Raw genomic sequence first — 24,913 nt, 5'->3', positions numbered from 1 at the left:
GACTAGGCACTTTACAGCCTTTCAGACTGAATATTGAGTTCAACAAGATCATGAACTCTCTCCTCCATCCCCACCCCCTTTCTGATCCCCCCCTTTTTTTCCCAATAATTTATATAGATTTTTCTTTTCCCACCTATTTCCATTATTTTAAAATGTATTTCCATCCATTGCTTTATCTTTACCTTTTAGCCTTTTTTGATTCCTTCACTCCTCCCCACCCCCACTAGGGCTATCTGTACCTTGCTTGTCCTGCTTTCTACCCTTAATTAATACATTCCTTAGATAATATCACCACCTTCAACATCTCTTTGTCCTTTTGTCTGTGACATCTTTTGGTTATCTCCACCTATCACTGGCCCTCTATCCAGCTCTACTTGTCCACCCGCCCCCCCCACCCCCCCCCCCACCCCCCTTAAACCAGCTTATATTTCACCTCTCTTCTAATTTTACTTAGTTCTGTTGAAGGGTCATTCGGACTCGAAACGTTAACTGTGTTCCTCTCAGCAGATGCTGCCAGACTTCCTGAGTTTTTCCAGGTATTTTTGTTTTTGTTTCGTCAAAGCGAGCTGTCAGGCTGTCAAAAAAACCCTGTCTGGAGTGTAAAAAAAAATGATTACTTGCTATTTCACTCTGTTGACATAAGCCTTAGGATTGACATTACTGGATTAGTGCTGCATGACTGATTGCACAACTGTCAATTATCAAATAGGGTGCCTGCCATTTCACAGTTTGATTGATAGCTCCAAGTGATTATGGACTTTGCAGTGGGACTAGGAATTTTAATGCTTGTTTTTATAAGGGACTATGCAATTGAATTAAATGTTTGTTGTTGTAAGGGATGATAAAGTTGAAGGAATGTAATGTAGTGAATGGGTTTTTATGAATGAGTGTTTTTTTTTTAAAAAGCCTGCAATAGACACTTGGAACTTTATTTCATTTAATCTCAGCATGTGTCCTGAGGTCTACCCCTGGTGGATACTGGGTGAGTTTGCATGGTAAGTGCATGGTTCTATTTATACAAATAGAAAATTAACAATTTACTCGGGTTGTAAGTAATTAGCAATACTCTCAAGGCTAATTGCTGCATCACATCTGTCTTCTATGTTTTACCTGCACTAGTAAAAGCGTAAAGGCAAAGGATGGTGAGTGAGGACATGGGTTAGCATGAGTTGGCACAAAGTTGGCATAAGGGCTATAAATGGCCATTTTGGGTGCGGGGTCATAGGTTTGTATGGAGGGTACGAGGTCCCTTGAGGTGGGCAGAGGGGCACAGGTTGGCACAGAGGGTATGAGAGGCCATGGGGATTAGTAGAGGAGCATAGGTTGGCATGGAAGGTATAGGGGCCATGGGGGTGGGTAGACGGGCATGGGTTGACATGGATGAGCCATGCGGAGTGTGTGGGAGGTGAGGAGGTGTGAGGGGTGAGGGCTGGAGGGTTGTTTAATGTTTTTGTTCTTTTTAAACTTCGATACAGTGTTGGTGCACTGAGGCAGGCCTTCCGCCCAGACAGCCTCCGCGCCCGGAACCCTCCGCACACTTTCCGGGGTCAGCCAGCCTCATTCCCAGGGAACGCTGCCACCCCAGAGGGAAAATCCCACCTTCCGGCCATTTTCTCCCGGGTTGGGTTTACGGAGCAAGGAAATGTCCGGACTCTGCACTCCCGACCCAGGAGTGAAAATCCAGGCCTTAAAACCTAACATAATTCAATCCAGATCAGTTTTATTACACAGATAAGACATCTTAGTGGCAAAAGAACAAGAATTATGAATGGTGACTTTAACCCCACCTGCTGAGTAGAAACCAGGTGAGCAGGCAGTTAAAATAACCCCCTGCTACACCTCTGCTGATATATCACCTGTCAATGTCCCACACCAATCTAGCAGAATTCAGTTTAAACCTTCCTCTTCTGAACAGGCGAGGGGATCACGTGCCAGAAACCAGCAGGCGCCTTCATTAACAATGCTGACGAGTCTCCAATTATATTATTGGGACCCGACTGTTACTTTAACCAGTGGGCAGGGAAGCCAGGTTTGTACAGTGGGGAGAGTAGTCAGGACCAGAAGAGGCACAAATAGGTTAAGTCCTTTAACTTCATTTGTCTCTCAATCTGGGGCCTGGAGCATCCCTTGCGCTACTCTGACACCCACCAGAAAAGTTTTGCCCTCCCCTGCCCAGGGTTTCCCCATCCCTCTGACTGTGAAGCTCTCTCAAATCTCCTCCCGGTGACTTACCTGAATGCCTGTGACTGTTCCTCAATCCACAGTGGTGGGCCAGTCTGCTTCATGCCAGTCACGTCATACCAGGTGACTGAGGGTATGTGGATAAGGCTCAGGAGTTAAAATCTCCCCGACCTCACGCTGCTGAGAATGGGATAGGTTGCTGTCTGGTTTGTCCCAAGCTAAAGTCAAGCTAAAAGGTGTGCCCCTCACCTGTTCAGAAAAGAAAGGTTTAAATTGAATTCTGCTAGATTGGTGTGGGACATTGGCAGGTGGGATCTCAGCAGATGAGTAGAAGGGGTGATTCTAACTGCCTACCCACCCGGTTTCCACTAAGCAGGCGGGGTTAAAATCAACATTTATAATTCTTGTTCTTTTGTCACTATAAAACAATGTTTTGAAGAGCATTTGATCCTCTGTGTGCAAATTTATTCCTATAAACTTGAACCTAATTCTTATCTGTAAATGTACATATTGTATATTGTCAGAAATACTAACCATATGTTTGCTGTTTGCGTAAGATAGCAAGGTGTTTCTACTGTCTGAGTTGCTGTTGAGTGCATTAGTGTGTTATCCAGCATCATGGTTATTATGACACAGCCAATGGTGAAGGCTGAGTTGTTCAAATCCCAGAGGGAAACTTGAAATAACTGTCATAGCCCATTTTGCAATTTGTATGTTTCGAGATGCAGGCTTTGAATTCAGTGGTAATAAGACCATCAAGTCTTAAGAGGTTATTTATAGAACTAAATTAAACATTTATTAATACAAGAAACATTTTAAGCACATAGATATGTCTACAAAATTACTACTATATGAACAACAAAATCTGACTCTCAGTTAGACCCCAGGTAAGGCAATACTAAAACACAAAGATTTAAAGCACACCCTGGACAATTGCATTCAAAATGAATTTCTTTCAGCTCTGGTTCCTTGCAAACAGTCTTGAGGTTTACAGGCTGGAGGGTTTAGATCTTAAAGTCCCTTCCCCTTTTTCTAACAGCTTTCTCTTCCTTTCTACATATTTTCTTCTTTGAATGCAAATTCTCATTGTCACTAGGGCTAGAATATTACCGTCGGTGTGCAGGGGCAGGCCCGACATGCCGACGCGCAAAATGACGCGAGATAACGTCAGGTATGGGTCCCGATGTCATTGCACATCATTTAGATCTTTTGTTTGATGGGCATGCACCAGAAGAGACTGCGAACCCGCCGAACTGTCAAAAGCCTATTAAGGCAATTAGGAAATTAATCAAGCCAATTAACAGTGCTGCCCATCCAACCTTAAGGTTGGTGGGCAGGCGAAGAGCCCAAGCGGCCTTTGCATTTTTCAGAGAACCCCATCCACAGGCGGGATAAGGTTTCCTGAAGGTTTAATAAAATCAATAAATAAATTTTGATAAATTGACAAACATGTCCCAGCTCATGTGACACTTTTTCTGTTTCTTTATTACAAAAATTCAATACGTACTTAATCTTCTTGAGGCAGCTCCATGCCTCAAGGAGATTGCTGCGCTCATGCAGCCAACCGTGGGCGGCGATTGGCACCGTGCCCGCCCCCGCCCAGCCCGCCCAACATGGGCAAGTTTCTGGCCTAGGTTTTTTTAACTTTAAATCTTCTAATATCCACTTTACTAGTAAGCTTTGAAAAAAAATTAACACGTTGGGCAGAAATGTCCCCCCCATCGGTGGGGGTTGTGTGGGGGCGGGCAGGGGCGGGCGTGAACCCGATTGGCGCCCCCAAAAGGGGCCTTGCCACCATTTTACGTGGGCATCCCTTAATTGGAAGTGCTGGGCGCTCCCTGTACGGGCAGGGGGGGATTCTCTGAGTGGTTCCCTGCGCTCTTTTGCGCATGCGCGTGAAAGAGATTAGACATCTCCCTGAGGCACAGGGGTGCTTCAGGGAGATTTGTTTAACTTATGAAAATTTGAATAAAGGTGGGAAAAAAAATTGAAGGACAAGTCCCCTCATGTGAAACTGTCACGTGAGCTGAGACATGTCCATTATTTATTTCAAAATATTTATTTAAATAATAAACCCTTTATGAAGTTTCATCCCGCCCGTGAATGAGGTTTCATGAAAAGGTGTGAAGGCCGCCTGGGCTCTTCGCCTGCCCACCAACCTTAAGGTTGGGTGGGCAGCTCAGTTAATTACGTTAATTGCTCTTTAACAGGCCTTAATAGGCCTTGAACAGTTCGCCGGTGCGCAGCCGACTTGGCTGCGCGCTCGCCGAACTGACAATCTAACTGACCCGCGGTGATGTAGGGACGCACGCTTGACATCACCGCGCATCATTTTATGCGTCAGCAAGCAGGCCCCGCCCCCTCCCCCACTCCCCCAGACTCGCCGACCTGAAAATTCTGCCCATTGTTTCTGAGCTTCACCTGGTTAGGTGTAACATTTTACCTGCTCTTTTGAATGGTCTATTTAAAAATGCAAATTGGTCCCTTTACACCTCACCTTCTATTTCCCTATGCTTATCTAATTACCATTTCAAACCTACTTCTTATTATACATCAAAGCTTCTAGATCAGCTGGTTTTAATCCAATTAAGACACACACACACATACTCACCCATAGACACAGACACCACTAAACTCCATTTTAAAATAATTTCCAATAACATTATAGACATTATTATATCTTCTTGACAATGGTGCATGAGCTGAAAATGTCCCAGAGGAAGCGGAATTTTCAAGGATACTGGTATTCAAAAGACTAAAGAGGTTGAATGTTGTTAATTTGTCAAAGTTATGGAGCATTGTGGAACACCATGAACCATACCGCCGTCTGGCCTAACCTGGAGCAGCTGTCATTTACTTGGTTATTTTGTGATCTAATCCTTCAGGTACCTTGGATCACTTGACAAACTGGAAACAAAAAAGACATCAAGGAAGAGAGATGTGCAGCAGGTTAGTGAAAGCTCATGCACATGTTCTGCGGTGTGTAACATTCACTACAATTGCAAAGACATTTAAGAAAGAATACCAAAGTACAATGGCATGATAATCATCCAGTTTCATGGTTCATATCAATATTTTAAGGTAACTTTTAGTTTTGGGAAGACTATATTTGTAAGGACAAGGTAATTAAAATGCTGAACTTTAGAAATTGGCAGAATACCTCAAATAATGGCAGTTCAAAGCATTCCACGTGTACTTATGGGGTTGGAATTACCAGGGTGAAAGCAATAAAAATGGCATGTGGTCTCCATTCAGCCGGGTAACTGCAGGCAGCAAATCTGAGAAGAATTGGTCTGACTTCATTAGAAATTTACATTATTCAGGTGGGTCCCAGAATCAAAAGGCTTTTTTTTTTGTAGCTAAAAATTAATTAATCTAAAAATCTATTGGATATCTGAGCCAACATCTGTTGCCATTGAGATGAGTAATTCAGAGTGGAGCCTTCATTGGAATTCCAGGAAGTTGTCTGTGGGATTTTTCCAGGAGGTCTTTGGGGGTTCAAGCTGAAAGGACCCACATTGGTGGGGATAAGCCCTGAGGTTCAGCAGGCAGAGATAGGAGGTCTGCTAAGAGCTGAAAAGCAGCTGTAGACCAAAAGCAAAAGGGCTGTCAGAACTCACGTGTATTTCCGAGTTGGAGACATGAAGCAAGATTGTAAAGTGAAGCCTAAGTTTGAGCTGAGAAGTCCACGATCATGAGAATTTGAAGAGAAACATGAGGATCGCTTACCCAAAAGCTAATGGAAGGATCCCCATGAAATTTCATACCTCGGAGAATAGCACTAACATTGAGGAGAAATCAAAGTGAATTTCGGAGGGCTGTGGCATACCTTTGAGTTGATCCCAGGAAAAATGAATGAACATTCAAGAGCCTGATATGCAGCCAAAGACCTTATGAGGGCGATGTCATAAGGAAAAAGGGGGTTCATTTGAGAATTTTAGCCTAAAGTATATGTAATTGTGTTTTATTATGCTTTTGATTTTTTTTTATTCATTCACAGGATGTGGGCTGCGCTGGCTAGACCAGCATTAATTGTCCATGCCTAATTGCCCTTGAGAAGGTGGTGATGAGCTGCCTTCTTGAACTGCTGCAGTCCATGTGGTGTAGGTACACCCACAGTACTGCTAGAAAGGAAGTTCCAGGATTTTGACCCAGCAATGTGAAGGAACGGTGATATATCTCCAAGTCAGGATGGTGAATGACTTGGAGGAGAACTTCCAGGTAGAGGTGTTCCCATCTATCTGCTGCCCTTTTCCTCCTAGATGGCAGTGGTCATGGGTTTGGAAGGTTCTGTATAAGGATCCTTGGTGAATTCCTACAGTGCATCTTGTAGATGGTACACATGACTGCTACTGTGCGTCGGAGTTGGAGGGAGTGAATGTTTGTGAATGTAGTGCCAATCAAGCAGGCTGATTTGTCCTGGACGGTGTCAAGCTTCTTGAGTGTTGTTGGAGCTGCACTCATCCAGGCAAGTGGGGAGTATTCCATTACACTTCTGACTTGTGCCTTGTAGATGATGGACAGGCTTTGGGGAGTCAGGAGGTGAGCAGGATTCCTAGCCTCTGACCTACTCTTGTAGCCACAGTATTTATATGGCTACTCCAGTTCAGTTTCTGGTCAATGGTAACTCCCAGGATGTTGATAGTGGGGTATTCAGTGAGGTAATGCCATTGAACATCAAGGGGCGATGGTTAGATTCTCTCTTATTGGAAAAGGTCATTACCTGGCACTTGTGTGGGGCGAATATTACTTGCTACTTGTCAGCCCAAGCCTGGATATTGTTCAGGTCTTGCATTTTGACATGGGCTGCTTCAGTATTTGAGGAGTCGTGAATGGTGCTGAACATTGAGCAATTATCAGCGAACATCCCCAATTCTGACCTTATGATGGAAGGAATGTCATTGATGAAGCAGCTGAAGATGGTTGAGCCTAGGACACTACCCTGAGGAGCTCCTGCAGTGATGTCCTGGAGCTGAGACGACTGACCTCCAACAACCACAATCATCTTCTTTTGTTAGAAGCAAAATACTGCGGATGCTGGAAATCTGAAACAAAAACAGAGAATGCTGGAAAAACTCAGCAGGTCTAGCTGCATCTGTGGAGAGAGAAACAGAGTTAACATTTCGAGTCCATATGACCCTTCTACAGATCTTCCTTTATGCTACGTATGACTCCAACCAGTGGAGAGTTTTCCCCCTGATTCCCATTGACTCCAGTTTTGCTAAGGCTTCTTGATGCTACACTCGGTCAAATGCTGCCTTGATGTCGAGGGCAGTCACTCTCACGTCACCTCGGGAATTCAGCTCTTTTGTCCATGTTTGAACCAAGGCTGTAATGAGGTCAGGAGCTGAATGGCCTTGGCAGAACCCAAACTGGGTGTCAGTGAGCAGGTTATTGCTAAGCAAGAGGCGCTTGATAGCACTGTTGATGACCCCTTCCATTACTTTACTGATGATCGAGAGTCGACTGTTGGGGCGGTAATTGGCCAGGTTGGATTTGTCCTGATTTTTGTATACAGGACATACCTGGGCAATTTTCCACATAGCCGGGTAGATGCCAGTGTTGTTGCTGTACTGGAACAGCTACATGATGTAAAGTATAAGTATTCACCTAAAACAGTGTTTATTTAGTAGTATTAGCTTCACTTGTTTCTTGTGTTGTAAAGTTCATTTGTTTTAAACCATGGAATCTCGTGCTATAATTTCTCTCAGTTGATCACTAGGTGTTTGAATTTTTCTTTAAACATTAATAGTCCCTACCAGGATCATAACCATGACTTCCATAATAGTTTATAATTGGGATGAAAATGTACATATCACTTAATAACTTTGACTAAATGAATTAGATGGCAAACAAGTTGAATAGGATTTTTAGACATTGAGACCCAGATCTTTGCCTCGATGGAGAGGGTCTCCATTGTGGCAAAAATCCCGGAAATGGCTGAAAATTGTAAGTCCCGCCCCTGAACATTGCATGTTCCATTTTCGAGGGACAGGGTTGGAGTCGGGCAAGGGTTCGCACATGCTTGGTTTACAGAGAGAGCTGACAATTTACATCATCAGCTGCCTCCACTGAAGTGGGATTTTGGAAGGCCAGGAGTGTGAAACCCGGAGTTTGCAGATTAGACCAGATAAGTCTGAACTTGGTGGATTCATTTGAATAGCAAGAGCAGCCCTTTGGAGAGGTAAGGTACCCCTTCGGTTATGGTCCCTGGACACCTTTGGGAGAGGTAAAGCAACCTTGTAGGATTGCTAAAACTGAACATGATTATGCACTTTTTGTACACAGACTCATTGGCACTGTCAAGGAGCTGGCAAAAGATAGTAGTGGAGTTGGCTTGGAGAGGTAAGGGCAAAGGGTGGTCGGTAGGGGGCATGGATTGGCATGAGTTGGCACTAAGTTTGCATAGGGCCTATAAATGGCCATGAGGATGTGGGGGCATGGGTGTAAGGGGGGCGATGGGGGGGTGGGTAGAGGGGCATGGATAGACATGGGATACGAGGGACCATGGAGTTTGGGCAGGGGCATGGGGTGGCATTGGTTGGCATGGATAGGCATGAGGAGTGTGTGAGGAGTGAGGGGGATGAGGGTTGGAGGGATTTTTTTTGTTTTATTCTTTTTTTTATTTATGGCCTTCCATCCAGCCTGCCTCTGTAATCGGCAGCCTCCTCAATTGTGTCAGGGGCCCATCTAGCTCAGATCCCCAGGATGAAAATCCGACCCGCGGGTGGCCATTTTTAAAGGCCGGGTTCACAGAGTGAGGAGTTCTCCCGTCTCTGCGTAACCAACCCGGGAGTGAAAACCTGGGCCTGAATGATAATAGCTGTTCCCTACGGTGTTCTTATGGCTGAATACAGTGATATTAATATTCACAGCTGGAATGGAGATGTTTGAGTAATACATCCATCAGGAGATTACACAGCTGTGAGTGAGATTGATGTTATGCACGTTATTTTTTATTTACTTATTTATTCATTCAACGGATGTGGGCGTCGCTGGCTGGGCCAGCATTTATTGCCCATCCCAAATTTCCCTTGAGAAGGTGGTGGTGAGCTGCCTTCTCGAACTGCTGCAGTCCATGTGGTGTAGGTAAACCCACAGTGCTGTTAGGGAGGGAGTTCCAGGATTTTGACCCAGTTACGTTACTGTCCTCTGCTTACTGTATTTTACTGTAGAAATCACTGTGCTTTTATCAGGAGATGTAATTGTAGTTTTGTTCATGCATAAGTTTTGTTTGCTGCGGTTCATATTGTGACTTTTTACATTGACTCTGTAAACAGAGTTGATTTAAAAAAAAGACATGATATGAACTGCATTTGGTTGCATTGCTTGCAGTTGAACATATTAGTTCTGCCCTGCCTCCAAGTCATTGGTCAATACAGTGGTGCCTATAACCACTCTGATTTTTCAATAAAAGGAATTCCTCTGAAAACAAATAGGACGGAAGCATTCTCCAATAGAGGGGACTTGTAGTTGATGCCAAGTAGCATAAACCTAATACTCTCTCTCGGTTCTTTTCCTGCACCTCAACGTACACAAAGCACGCGCTTATGTCTGTTTCTGTAGCTTGTTTTTCCTGAAGCAGGTTGCCATCCTGAAACAGAAGGCTTGAGGGGTGCCACTCCTCATCAAGCATGGCTACGGGAGACTCTCCCACTCTTACCACCTACCATAGGCAAATAGGAAGGATTTGCAGGTTGATAATCAACCAGCTTGGCAGTGCTACGAACACAACTTCCATGGCCATCAAACCCTGCAGTGGGACTCAAAGCCAGAGCTTCTGGTTCATAGGCAGGGATGCTACCCACTACACCACAAGATCCCTTTAAAACACAATGCTACCTGTGTGGAATTGATACTGGGGTCAGCTCAATAGCTACTGTAGAAATGCAAAATCTATGCCAAAATATTCCACAATTGATTTTTATGATAGCCAGCTGATTCCTAAAAATGGTGAAATTGTGGGGTAGATAACACAGATCTTAACTCACTCCCCTCATTTAGATCTGGAAAATACACTGCCATAAAAATGGGCCTGTAGAAGCACTTCATTAAGTAATTATACAGGACTGGATTCTCACAGTCTTGAGGAGACTCTGTAGACGTTAAAAAAATGGCAGTCGGCGCCCGATTCCAGGATTGCCAACTCCATTCCTGGGGTTTGCAATTTTCAGCAGGGCGTTTTAAGGGGTGAGGGCTGGGTTGGCTCATGAGCTTCAACCTGGCCAGCTTCTTTGTGGGGATAGGCGTGTCCTTGTCCTCCGCAATTTTCATGGAGTCAAGCTAGCTTTTCAAAGAGTCGTGGTTCACAGCATCTCAGAGGTGTCATGAACTATAGTCTGCATGAGAGAACCTTTTGGAAGGAAAGGTCATGAGGTCCCCCTCATGCCCCCGTAACAAGGGATGCAACTACACTCACCCTCTATGGCCCTTCATGACACCCATGCCAAGAAATGTCCCCCACCCACCCCCAATGGCTCCTCATGCTCCCCATGCCAAGCTATGGCACTTCCATACCCATTCACCCACTATACACTGTAGAGAACCAATGAACGCAATAGTGACAGCAGGATGTAAAAAAAAAAGCTTTAAAAAAGTAATTCATTGAAAGTTTTCCACTTGCTTAAAAAAAATCTACTTAAGGTCCGGAGGGCCGTATGACACCTCCCCAGCTCCCTATAAAATTTCAGACAGGTCAGGGGTGGGCGGGTAGGCAGCAGGAAGGGCACCTGCTGGGTTTTACATGTACCGCCCACCTTCAAACACACCAGCGATGGAGTGTAAAATCCAGTCCATAAGTTAGCCCAGACAGGCTTTACTTTTCATGGCACATTGAAGTTCCAAATTGCTTTTGAAGCTCATCATCAACCCCATTTGGATTTTTTTTTCACTTTCAGTTGATAAATTTTAATGCAGGACTTGAAAAGCAGTGTGGTTGAAAAGAACGTGTTATGGAGTTTCTCTTTGATGTAGTTGAATGTTTCCATCATTAAGCACAATCATTTTCATTGTATAGATTAATGGATTTAGTTAAGTTGCAGGTTTTAACAAATGCTTCCTGAAGTTAGGGTTTTTATATATTGAGGAGCAAAGGTGAAGCACCAAGCTGTACAGTGTTGGATACAACCAAGGCTGAAAAGATGATGAGACCCAAATAATAATTAATTGATAAGTGACACCAAGCTAAAGTTCCAAATCCGTGAAATTTAAGCTGGAAGAGATTTGAGCTCTAAGAAAGGATAAATTACAGATCAGAGATTGCAGCATGGATTTTTGCTTGGATATGTTCAATTTCTGAGTATAAATCTGACAGTTCGAGAGACCTATTCACCTTACCACATACCTAGCACAAAGGAAGATGGTTGTGATTGTTGGAGGTCAGTCATCTCAGCTCCAGGACATCGCAGCAGGAGTTCATCAGGATAGTGTGCTAGGCCCAACCATCTTCAGCTGCTTCATCATTGAGCTTCATTCCATCATAATGTTAGAAGTGGGGATGTTCGCTGATGATTTCACAATGTTCAGCACCATTTGCAACTCCTCAGATACTGAAGCAGTTCATATCCAAATGCAGCAAGACCTGGACAATATCCAGGCTTGGGCTGACAAGTGCCATGTAACAATGGTACCACACAAGTGCCAGGCAATGACCATCTCCAACAAGAGGGAATCTAACCATCGCTCCTTGACGTTCAATGGCATTACCTCACTGAATACCCCATTATCAATATCTTGGGGGTTACCATTGACCAGAAACTGAATTGGACTACCCATTTAAATACTATGGCTACAAGAAGCAGGTCAGAGGCTAGGAATCCTGTGACGAGTAACTCACCTCCTGACTCCCCAAAGCCTGTCCATCATTTACAAGGCACAAGTCAGGAGTGTGATAGAATACTCCCCACTTGCCTGGATGAGTGCAGCTCCAACAACACACAAGAAGCTTGACAGCTTCCAGGGCAAAGCAGCTCGCTTGATTGGCACCACATACACAAACATTCACTCCCTCCACCACCAACACACAGTAGCAGCAGTTTGTACTATCCACAAGATGCACTGCAGGAATTCACCAAGGCTCCTTATACAGCACCTTCCAAACCCATGACCACTACCATCTAGAAGGACAAGGACAGCAGACACATGGAGGGAACACGCCCACCTGGAAGATCCCCTCCAAGTCACTCACCATCCTGACTTGGAAATATATCACCGTTCCTTCACTGTCACTGGGTCAAAATCCAGGAACTCCCTCCGTAACAGCACTGTGGGTGTACCTACACCACATGGACTGCAGCAGTTTAAGAAGGCAGCTCACCACCATCTTCTCAAGGGCAACTAGGGATGGGCAATAAATGCTGGCCCAGCCAGTGAAGCCCACATCCCGTGAATGAATTAAAACAAGCCTGGAATCTTGGATGGTTACAGCACAAAAAATATGCCATTCAGCCAATTATATCCATGTTAATTCTTTGCAAGAGCAACTCATCTAGCCCCGCTCTTCCACTCTTTCCCTGTAGCCTGAAATATTTTTCTCTTCGGCTGCTTATCCAATTGCCTTTTGAAAGTCATCATTGAATTTCCCTTCACCATACTCTCAGGCAGTGCATTCCAGATCCTAACCATTTGCTGCATAAAAAAGCTTTTCCTCATGTCGCCATCAGTTCTTTTGCCAATCACCTTAAATTGGTTTCCCCTGGTTCTCAACCCTTCTGCCAATGTGAACAGTGTCTCCCTACCTACTCTGTCCAGACCCCTCATGATTTTGAATATCTCCATCAAATCTCCTCTCAATCTTCTCTTCTCTAGGGAGAATAACACCGGGCTGAATTTTCTGGTTGGCGGGGGGGGGCGGATTGGGAGTGGGCAGGCGTGGACCCAATCACCGCTCGCGATCAGGCCAATTGAAGCCCGCCCAGCGTACTTCACGACTCCCGTGCATAGTGGGAGTGTCAGGCGGCGGCAGGTGCGCTCAGCCTGCCGGGTCCAATGGCGACCCAAGTAAGCAAAGTAAGGCCCTGGCAGCCTTGGAAAGGCTGCTCGCAATGGCTGGGTGAAGGGCTCTGCAGAGAGACAATGAGGTTCATGCAAGTCCAGAGGGTAGGCCATTGGGGCAGGCGAGGCTGGAGGGTAGGGTGGGGAGCCAGTGTGCCCCTCATTTTTCAGATGACTGCCTTGCTGTCCTCATCGAGAAGGTGGCAGCACGACAGGAGGTGCTGATTCCCCAGGATGGGAGGAAGAGGCCCCCCCCCCTCACATGACGAAATGTGCCTGGGAGGAGGTGGTGGAGTAGGTGAGTTCCTGCGACGTGATAAGGCACACCTGGATCCAGTGTTGCAAGTGCTTCAGCGACTTGTTGCGCTCTGGCAGGGTGAGTACCATGTTGGCATTGGTCATTTAACCCAGCAGGCCGGCTTTCCCCCCTGCTGCACCCCCCCTCAATTCTGAGTGCAGTGACTGCATTGAATCATTGACGGCATGTGTCTTTCGCTGGGTGGGCCAGCAGATACTGCCCATGCTGAGGTCAGCCTGAGAGGGCGATGAAGAGATGTGTTTTGCCCTCGCAGCATATTTTACACTAACTCCCACATGATTAGTTAGGGGGCAACCTGGAGGAGCTGTACCTCGGTGCTGCGTTTGAACTCCAGGACATGTCCAAGTCAGGGTGATGAGATGCTGGGAGGGGAGCCTCAAGGTGTCATGGCAACGAACTATCTGCTGCCCTCTGCACTCCATGTGCTTGTGCCTCCTTGCTATGGAAGGATATACCGTGCGGTGCCTAATATGATGTAGGCAGCATGTGTGCAAGGGCAGGGTGGGGAAAAGGCCTAGCATCTTTGTGTGAGTGTTCAGCAGCAGCGGGGTGAGGAGCCACTGGAGCCCTGATATGTCCCACACTGGTTGGGGTGGGCCGTGCGCAAACAGAGTCCATGTGTAATTTGCACTAATCAATGCTCGTCTCTCATTTTCAGGAGAAGAATGCACATAATGTGGCAGAGCGTGCAAGGACTGGCGGCGGGCAGGCACAGATTGCCATCCTTAGCTGGTTCGAGCAGGAGGCCCTGGATCTGGAGAGGCACCATGCGCCCAGGTCCAATGTTGTCGGTGAGGCTGGGATGCCACGGCCAGGTATTTATGCCCAACAGTGAGGTCAGCATTGTTCTCCCAACAGCCATAGCACTGCTGAATGTTAATTGATTTAATTTTGCAACATGGATTGACCATTGGTTTTGGAAGGACGAACGCATCATGATCCGGGGGACAGGGATGGACTTTGTCATTGTCTCCACGTTAACTGATCCAATGTCCTTGTTCTTCCTTTCAGCATCAGCGGAGCAGGGCCGGGAGGAGGAGCAGCAGAGGCCCCCTCTCACATCTGAGGGGCCTGAAGCTCACCAGCGTCACACCATCTCTGCCAGGCAGGCACCAGCGCAGATACTAGCACCTCGGTGTGGGAATTAGAACATCAGCTAGTGTCCCAGGGCACAGCGGTAAGGGTACTTCACAGTCGCTGGAGGAGCTGGCAGAGACAGAGAGTGCCCATGGTGCCAGCAGTTGGAGGACTTCAGGGGACCAGGCACATGCTCAGTCGGTGCCTGATGATGTGCCTCTGGAGTTGTCCGCAATGCAGCAGCTGCAGGAAATGCGGCCGGGTGTGCGGGAGCATCTGGGGGAGATACATGAGGCTATGCTTGGCTTGGTCTCTGTGGTGGAGGAGTCTACACGGACAATCGCCAAAGCAATGAGCCACATGTCCGAGCGCCATGCGTCCTCCATGAAGAGAGTGCCGACCCTCGTGGAGAGGCTCCTCCAGGAGACCCGTTAGGGCTTCCTGGGGATGCGCTCTGACCAGTAGGCCCTCACATCAGCATTGACCTCAGCTAGTCCTTGCCAATGTGGGAGATGGTCTGGGCATCAAGGTTCCCAGCTTGGCGCCTATCCATCCACGGTGAGCAGGGAGGTCTGGAGTAACCTCACATTGGCACAGCAGCTGCCTGTCGTCTCTGCGGGCACCTCTCCGGGTGCTCCGGATGAGGGCGACATCTCCTCCACCCCTCTCCCAGTGACCCTAGCACCCAGTGAGGCTGTGACGACTGGGGAGATGCCAGCTGTGGAACTGGCAGCTCCTTCCCAGGTGGGGCCAGCACAGGCTCCACAGGCCAGAGGACAACCACCAATGTCATCGAGACCAACAGGACAGCAGTCAGCAGGCTGTCTCAGATGCCACTCCAAGCGATGTGGGAGCTGCCTGGGTACCTTGCACAGACTTGTAGAATCAGCATTCTGTGATCACACACTATCTGCACGTTCATGGAGTGGAAGCCCTTCCTGTTGACGAAGGCACTGGGCTCACCTGCTGGTGCCTTGATGGCCACATGTGTGCAGCCTATAGCACCCTGGACACGGGGGAAGCCAGCAATGGCCGCAAAGCCTATGGCTCGCTGTGTCTGGCTTGCCTGATCCCTACGGTAGTGGATGAAAGTCAATGCGCAGCTGAACAGGGTAGCCTGTAACCTGCTTGACACAAATGTGGACAGCTGATTGGGAGACACCACAAAGATCACCCACCGAGCCCTGGAAGGAGCCAGAGGTTTAGAAGTTGAGGGCAGCTGTGACATTCAGAGCCAATGGCATGGGGTGTCTGCCCACACAGTTAGCGGAGATCTCAGGCCCAATCATCTGACAGATATAGTTGACTGTCTCCCTTAAGAGATGGAGCCTCCTTTGGCACTGCACCTCAGACATGTTGAGGTAGCTGCTTCACCGCCTGTATACCCTGGCATCAGGATAGTGGTGTTTTCTGTGGCCCCTTCCACCTTGGACCACCTCTTGGCCCTGCACCCCTTGTACCTGCTCCTGTCCTCCCAAAGGTGGCACCCCTTGAGACTGATTATGCACTCCTGGCCTCCTCCCCCTTCTAGCCCTCCCTCACTCCTCAGAGGAGGTGCCTCCAGTGGACAGTTCAGTTCCCATTCCCATGCCAAGGGAAGGATTCCTGAAACCTGCAGGCCCAAAAAAGATTCCTCACTGCAGAGTGCTGACCTGAAGGTTAAGAGTCCAGACAAAGCAGCTGGTATGCATTTTGAAGTATTGCAGATCACACAGGTAAGTTTCAATAATTTTGAAAAATAAACACTTGACAGTGCACACTCGCGACTCCAGTGAGCCCTCTTATCCCACTCGTGGATGAGGTTTATACAAGTGTGTCCTACCCGCCTGCCCATTGCGCCAGCCCGAAGATTGCACGGGCGCCAACAAATCGGCATCCATCGGTGAGTCAAGGGCCTTAAGTGGCCCGATAATTAATAGTGGGCGCACACAGACATCATCGCGCGCCCGCCCAATGAAATATCGCAATGGCGCGTGGTGACATCGGGACGGTCACCCAACATCACCCCACATCATTTTACACACAGATGTGCGGGGCCCGCCCCCGCACGGCAAAGGGAAAATTCTGCCCACCAGCTTCTCCAATCTATCTACACAACTGAAGTCGCTCATCTGTGGAGCCATTCTCGTAAATCTTTTCTGCACCCTCTCTAAAGCTTTCACATCCTTCCTAGAGTGTGGTGCCCAGAGTTGGACATGAGGTCGAATTGAAGTTTTATAAAGGCTCATTATAACTTCTTTGCTTTCCTACTCTATGCTTCTTTTTATAAAGCCCAGGATCCCATATGCCTTTTTAATCACTTTCTCAACCTGACCTGCTGCCTTCAACAATTTATGTACATATACCCTCAGATCGCTCATTTCCTGCACTCATTTTAGAATTGTAACTTTTATTTAATGTTGCCTGTCCTCATTCTTCGTACCACAATGTATCACTTCACACTTCTCTGCATTAAATGTCATCTGCCACATGACCACCCATTCCACCAACCTGTCTATGTCCTCTTGAAGTCTAACACTATCCTACTCACAGTTCAGAATGCTTCCAAGTTTTGTGTCATCTGCAAATTTTGAAATTGTGCCATGTACACCCTAATCAATCTGGGTCATTAATATAAATCATGAAAAGAATTCCCAGGGGAATCGCACTGTATACCTTCCTCCAGTCCAAATACAACTGTTCACCACTATTCTCTGTTTGCCAACACTTAGTCAAATACATTTACATGCTGCCACTGTCCCTTTTATTCCATAGGTTTTAACTTTTTGCTGGCAAGCCTATTATATGGCATTTCATCAAACTCATTTTGGAAGTCCATATAGACCTCATCAACTGTAATACCCTCATTGGCCCTCTCTACTACCTCATCAAAAAACTCAGTCAAGTTAGTTAAACACGATTTGTCTTCAACAAATCTGTGCAGGCTTTCCTTAATTAATCCACAATTGTCCAAGTGACTGTTAATTTTGTCCTGGATTATCATTTCTAAAAGCTTTCCCACCACCAAGGCTCGACTGACTGGCCTGTAGTTGCTGGTCGTGGTTACACCTGTAGTAGAAGAGTCTGGCACATACTGGGTTAATGTGGGACTAAGTACAGCACTGCTCACACAGTGTTACAAGAAGGCACATGACCTAGACCTAGAATCAGTGTGATGTTGGCCAGGGACGTGTTAAGACCTAAGACGGATATAGCTCTATGCCTGTACCTTTTACTGTATTTTTGTATACAGTGACAAGTAGCTGATAAAGACTTGCTGTTAACAAACAGAAGACGACAAAGACTTCTTTAACAAACGTTCCACAACCAACACCATCCCAGCAACACCCTTTCTCAATCAGCCATGTAACATTTTAATCAACGAGTACAGTCGTTGTTTGTGCCACCTTTATGAGTGTTCATTAATTACGGCTATCCTTTTAGCAGACAGGACAGCCCCAGATCCCTTTAATTTTCTTTACATTTTTCTCCCTTCGCCACTATGCTCCCTACATATATAATTATACATGACTATGCTGATGAGCTGATCACATTCAATCCTGTTTCTAAAGATTGGGATGAAATATTACATCATAATATTGTCATCCTGATAAAATAGAGAAAAAGAAGAAAAAGAAGCAAACAAAGAAGCTGAAGCTGAGGAATGTGAGAAAGTTCCTGGAGCCTCCCCAGGTACTAAAGCAATATTCATGTCTTGGGCAGTCCTGAACTTTTAAAAGTGGTTGAGCGGAACAGAAAAGTTTGGTACAGAAGAGGAAACCAAGCTTTTTGGGTCAGTTTAAAGAACATGGGGGATATGGAGAAATAGGCCAAGCATGTCAATAGTTGAAGAACTAAGATTGAAACCATTGCTTGGATTAGGAAGTGATGCCAAGAATTGGACTTAAACTCCAAGAATTGGAGTTAAAGGAAAACATATTTTCATTGTCCCATTGATAGGCATGTGTGGGTAGTAATCATTTTCATTGCATCTATAGGCTGACAGAGACGCTGGAAATCTAGTTACAAATAAAAAGACAGTGAAAAAGGGAGCAATCACAAAGGCAACACAAGGTATAGTAGCTTTATTTAGCGCATATTGAAAATCATGCTATGAAATTATTGTATTATTCTTTATTCCTTTTTACCCTCAGGTCACAATGACCGATAAAGCTTCAACACCCCACAATATTTTGGGGCAGAAATTAAAAGAATGACCAAAATGAATAGTTCCAGCAATTTAAAACCTCATGATTTAAATCCATTTTTATCTTTCTAGGTATTAAAGCAGAAAGTTGGCTACACTGAATTGAAAGTGATTGCTTTTTGTACTGCTTACATTCTACTTGTCCCTCCACCATGATGTCACTACACTGCCTGCACGGCAGGGTATCTGAAAGAACGTCTGCCATTTTGTGTTTACCTCAGTACAGGCCATGATTTTGAGATCTCTGCTGGGATTTCTCAGAGTGGAACTCTGTGATTATGGCAGGAAGATCAGTTTTGAAGAATAAAATCAAATTGCTGCCGCAAATGAGCCTTAAACCTTTCTTTCTATAAAGGTTTAGAATAATGAGCAACAAACATGTTTTACTCGCATGAAAATCCAAAGTTTATCTTCCTGGTGGTTGATACTTCAGTTTAAATCCATGGATGTATTTGTGGAAAATGGCAAACTCTATTTTTTAAGGTATAATCTGTGCAGTGGTTTGTGAGAAGTGACCGTTATCATGGATCAACAAGTTTGTACGAGGGCCCTCTTAGATTAACACACAGGCCTACAAGGCCTGTGCCCAAAGGCATCAGTCAAATATGGGGGTCCCAGTAAAAGCTACCATAACTCAGAAAAGCTGGACACAACCGCCATTTGAAAATATTCTCGTATTTAAAATGGCGATTATGATTTGCTTTCTTATTAATGTAGTGTATTAATATTCTAAGGACCTATCTCTTATGCCTTTTACTACATGGTTGCGTTTTAATGGTTTAGTAGGGGTTATGTGGAGGATGCAGAGGGGATCTGAATATTCTTTGTGCCCAGGGCTTTATGAATTAATAAAGCCATGAAGTTACACCATAGCCAATCAATTTATTATATATATAGGTAAATACTCCACAAAGAGGAATTTTAGTCAAAGACATTAAAAATATTCTAGTATAATCCGGGGCTTCAGTGTTTTTTGTTTTAAATGGGTCTCTGCAGAATACCCCATCAAAAATCTTATGCATTCTATCAGATGGCTATTTCAATCTTTTTAGATATTTTGAGGTATATCCTTTTGAGTGCTAATTTTACAATTTTAGCTAATAGTTTTTTTGAAGTTGTATTGTGGTTTTAGCAATAGAGGAAAACAATTATAGGATCATGATGCACAATGAAATTTTTCTGGAAGGGATCAGGTTCCATCCAATGGGAAGTTTCCACTTTTCAACTCAGAATCACCAATTATGTGTAATCCCCAATTATGAACCAGTTTTCTGCTGCTCTGGTACCAGAAACTGGGCTCCACTGAGGAGGTCTTTAGAACGAAAATGCCAGGAGAACGTCAAGAGCATATTAGGGAGCACTTAGAGCTGCATGAGTTAATCAAGGGCAGCCAGTATAGATTTATTAAAGGTAACTCTGATTTATTTTAAGAAGTCTCTGATTAGATAGATAACAGGAATGCAATAAATGTAGTGTCTGTGGATTGTGAGAAGGTACTGGACATAGTGTCTCACAAGAATCTTGTTAGAAAAATGTAGCTGCATGGCATAAGAGAAAGCATAGCAGTGTGGATAGAAAGTTGAGGTTGACAGACAGGAAATGAAAGTTTTGGGTGAATCATGTTACTCAGACTGGAGAAGTGTTGATAGTAGCATGCCCCAGGAATCACCACTGAGTCCATTCGTTTTCTTGGCGCAAATGGATAATTTGGACTTGTATCAGCAATACAATCTCAAAATTTACTGATGTCACAAAAGTAGATGGTTTTGCAAACCCCAAGAAGGAGTATGAAAGACTTCTGTTGGTGGCATGGGCTGGCAGGGGGAAAATGTGACTTAATGTGAATTGGTGTGCGGTAATATATTTTGGGACAGAGAACAAGGAATGGGGGTACATTCTCAATGGAGAAACACAGAGGGATCTAGATGAGCAAAATGTCCTAAAACTTCAAATAATATTTCTCTAAAAGTAGAAGTACAGATAAATAAAGCTCCAAAAGAATCTGGGGGGTTTTATAATCAAGGGCATAGAAACCAAGTAAATGCCATAGCAATATAAGCGTGTGGAGCCTTGAGCATTTCATCATTAAATCCATATAGATTGTATAACATGACAGTGCCATGATAGTCATGAAGAGAGACTTGAGCTATTGGCTATTTACAATGGGGCAGAGATAGGTAGGAGGAGATTTAATAGAGGTTTTTAAACTTAAGAATAATGTCAATGGAGTGATTGGGGAAGACTATTTTCTCTAATTAGTGAGTCAATGATCAGAGGTTTTCAACTTAAAATTATTATAAAGAGAGTTCACATTAAGTCACATTTGCCACCTGCCAGCCCATGCCACCAACCTTTCATAGTCCTTTTTTGGGATTAGTGAAAACTTCTACTTTTGTGATTTATAGGAAAACTTTTACCTATAGGATTGTTGGAGACTGGAACAGGGAATGGCTGAAGCATTTCTTTTAATAGAAGCATGGATAAATATTTGAAGCAGAGACTAATGTAAGACTAAGTCGAGAAAGCAGGACTGTGCAATCACGTTTGGATTGTTCCTGTAAAGAGCCGGCACAGACTCGATGGACCAATTAACTGCAAACAAGTGTGAAAGGACTAGCTGCATTACTGTACAAGCAAAAGCTTTTGTGGGTCATTTCTCCTTCTATATCTACCCACATCCTGTACTTCCACTACCATCAGCAATTAGATGAATGGGAAATGAAGCTCAGTACAGAGCATTTTTTATGAAATGACAAAAATCCCTTTGGCTGTCACTTGTGCAGTGGTCATGTATTTTATATTCCTTTCTTTAATTGCACAACTTCAGCAAATATATAATACAATAACATTACAACTTTTATGATGGCACCATATTGTGTCACCTGAAATTTCATACTTACAAGCTAAATACTCCTGACACCATTGCTCCTTTGTGATCACCTTATTTAGAGGAGAACAGCATATTTAATATCAAATGACCCTGGATTTTTCAAGTGAACAGGTATCAAGAACTTGTCACAGTTAATTTCACCAGTATAGGTATTTTCACACTTTCACTGGGAAGCATTCTTTGCAGTCATAATGAAATAATAAACACTGCCTCATTTCTCTTTATCATCACTGTTGCCAAAGATGTCAAACAAGATGAGGATCACAATTGGGATAGAGACAGAACTATCGTCAAAAGGAAAATCAAGTGTGCAATCTTTCTCCAATGATAATGCAAGACACTATACAAATTTTTTTACAGTAAAGTGGTGACATATTGCAGCACTCAATACTCAGAGCAGAGTCCCAGAGCAATACAAAACTTTACACTTTTAGAACATATGAACCTGGGAGAAAAATGGTCTGGATTTTAGCCTGGAGGCGAATTCCATGTTGGGGGGTCTTCTATGAAGTAAAGAAACCCGGAAGAACGCGTTTCCCAAATGTCCTGCAGCATTTAATTGCAAGACTCCTTTAAATTAACAGGCTGGAGGCCTTTCAAGAGGGAAGCCTGCTTCACAGGGCCAAGGCTTACAAAAACAGGTAAGTGTATTGGGGGATAGCGAGGAAGATTGTGGGAAGAGGGTTTCTGAATCATGTGGGTTCCCAATTCGAGGGTGCAGAGGTACAGAACACAAGGAGCAGTCCTGATTACAGGCTAGGGTGATGTCTGGATTGCGGGGGATGGTCCCGATCATGGGAGGGCATGATGTCTGGATTGTGGGAAGCAGTCCCAATCATGGGAGGGGGTTCCAGTGTTGGTCTTGGTGGGTGGATCCCAATTGCAGGCATTTTTCATTCTAGTTGGGGTGTAATTGGAGAGCTTCAATGGTGATCCAGGAGAGCAGACAGGTTGCTGAGACGGAGATAATGGTGGTTTACTGGGTAGCGGCGTGGGCCTGCAGGAAGTGCTCCTGCTCCTTCTGTCCCACAAACAGTGCTTAAAGGAACTTATCTCAGGGATTCAGCCATTCCTGCCTTCATTCAGTTGCTGAGTTTCTCCCAGCCTGGGAGTCCTGGCTGACTGAGTTCAAAAACAGAATGGTTGTTAAAACAAAGGAAGGCAGCCTCATTTATAACATTTAAATGATGAGTGGATTGGTCACCTGCCCTTCCCTTAAAACTGGAAGTGGGTGGGTTCAAGGCAGGCTGTTCCTCATCCAGGGTTTTTGCATCTTAATCTTTGACCTAGCTGCAAATACCCATTTTGGGGAGTTATGATTCAATTCTATGAGTGCCCTTCACAATTAATAGTTTGTTTATCCCGCCTTGGAATAAAGAAGCACTGTAGCCCCTTATCTTTTACAGATGTACAGAAGGTCGATCCCTATTCATTCATGGAGAACGGCAAGTGGACTTTGAAGATGAATGAAAACAAGTTAACTCCGGCCATCAGTTACATCCTTAATGAGAGTCATGTTTAAATAAGCCATGTTTCAGTGAACCTCCACTCTTTACTTTTATAAACCATTTTACTCAGCAAATGTATAATATCCATATTACTACTCAGAATACAGGGCTAGAAGCCGACTACCAGGTCATTCTTTTAACAGCTATTTATCCCTAAATTACCACCCCACCCCTCTTTCCTGATTTTGGTCCTGATTTTCAACAGTGCTTCAAAATTTCAAACTCACAGAGTTTGTTTCTGACAACATTGCAAATGAAACACTTTTTCCCATGTCCTTTTTAGGTCCATTTATTCAAGACGTGACTTCCTGAGCATCTGACTCATTTTTTTTCAAATACTTCAACCACAGGAGGTGTAAGAGTGGATCCCAGGTGACATAATATTTCATTTCCCCTGCCACACGCCTTGCATTTTGGGAATTTATCGAACTGTAATTTGGTGTCAATCCATGACTATAAAGCCAACAACAAGCTATGCTCCTTCAATCCTGTATAATTTTATGCTTCTATGTTATCACCCTGCTGAGAATCAGAGAGGTAAATCCACATCCTGCCAACCACTCTGTCTGATGTTTTCAATACATTTTGTTGCACAGATATGCGAACCGCCACGTTAATATGTTAATCGCCATGTGCAAAGAATATGATCGTGATGTCACCAGTTAGCAACATGCTCTTAGCCATTAACATTCTCCCAGATCAGCAGCAATCACCTGTAGCTTTTAAAATCTTTTACTTTCCAAAATCAGCCCCAGATAACTGTAAGAGGTCAAAAGCTTCTCTAAACTATGTGAAATCTGACTGATACCTCAGGACGCATTTCAAATGTTCATAGGGATTAATGTGTGGCTTCAAAATAGGGGGATATTTTGACAGTCCTCCATATGTCATCCTTCATAAAACAAAGACATTACAGATAGCAATTTTGGTTTAACAATAACAATATTACAAAACACCTTTGCAACAAAAAGATGTAAAATGCGAAACTCGGCATCCAATTAGAAAAAGGTCCTTTTGGTGTGTACAGGAATTACATGAATTACTGCAAGTTGTGATTGGTACAGGATGCAAACTAGAAGGCTTACCACCACATCACCTCTATATGTTTAGTTGGCCACATTTGATCATTTAAAAAATTCTAGATGTTTCCACTAAGTATGTAATTTGTTTCCTTTAGGTAAAGTGTATATAATTGAGTATATGTAAAGTTGTTCAGTTAGACATTCCTCCCATCTCTGAAAAATTACTTGGAATTATGATATGCACTCTTTCGTGCAGAAGAATTAATCAATGAATGAATAAATGTGTTTTCGAAACATTCTGCAACCATTTTGTTTTCATTTTTGTTGGTAACTGATGAGATGTTAATTGAATACAAAAAAATTTTGACTGTTAATAATTCCTGTACATTGCTTGTTAATGTATCATTAAAAAAATTACAACTTCTATAACCTAGTAAGCTATTTATTGATTCAGATTTTTCCTTTGCTGGTAAAAGAGAAAAATAGTTAATTCCTCACCACACACCTCATGTCATTTTCCTACTACCATTTGTAATTATGGCCAAGATTTTACAGCCTCGCCGCAGTGTGTCTCCCCCTCCGGGGATGCGCCCACCCATTTAAATCTCCATTCAGATCGGCGGGACTGTAATATCCCACCAGATGGGAGGGGCCGTAAAATCCTGACCTATGAAATTTAAATTAAATATGTAGATTACTATTAATGAGCCATTTATTATTATTCATTTGACATAGAAA

General features: G+C 44.3%; 1 protein-coding gene across 7 annotated transcripts in view; it reads left to right on the top strand.

Annotated features, from left to right (window-relative positions):
- Positions 1-24,600, top strand: part of LOC144693884 (palmitoyltransferase ZDHHC5-B-like) — a 53,560-nt gene extending 28,960 nt beyond the window's left edge. For 4 of the 7 annotated variants that reach the window (XM_078564038.1, XM_078564031.1, XM_078564035.1 and 1 more), the window contains 4 exons: positions 5,067-5,130; positions 18,547-18,622; positions 22,230-22,286; positions 23,052-24,593. In XM_078564038.1, coding sequence (XP_078420164.1) covers positions 5,067-5,130; positions 18,547-18,622; positions 22,230-22,286; positions 23,052-23,167 — 313 coding nt within the window. In that variant the 3' untranslated portion in view covers positions 23,168-24,593. Of the gene's footprint in view, positions 1-5,066; positions 5,131-18,546; positions 18,623-18,827; positions 22,180-22,229; positions 22,287-23,051 lie in introns of those variants that run through there. The other 3 variants (XM_078564032.1, XM_078564034.1, XM_078564036.1) reach the window with 3 other exon arrangements.
- Positions 24,601-24,913: the final 313 nt, after the last annotated feature.

This window comes from Cetorhinus maximus, chromosome 19, assembly GCF_964194155.1.
Source record: "Cetorhinus maximus chromosome 19, sCetMax3.hap1.1, whole genome shotgun sequence".
Lineage (NCBI taxonomy): Eukaryota > Metazoa > Chordata > Chondrichthyes > Lamniformes > Cetorhinidae > Cetorhinus > Cetorhinus maximus.
The sequence above is the reverse complement of the archived record's forward strand: the minus strand, read 5'-3'. Positions and strand labels throughout refer to the sequence as shown.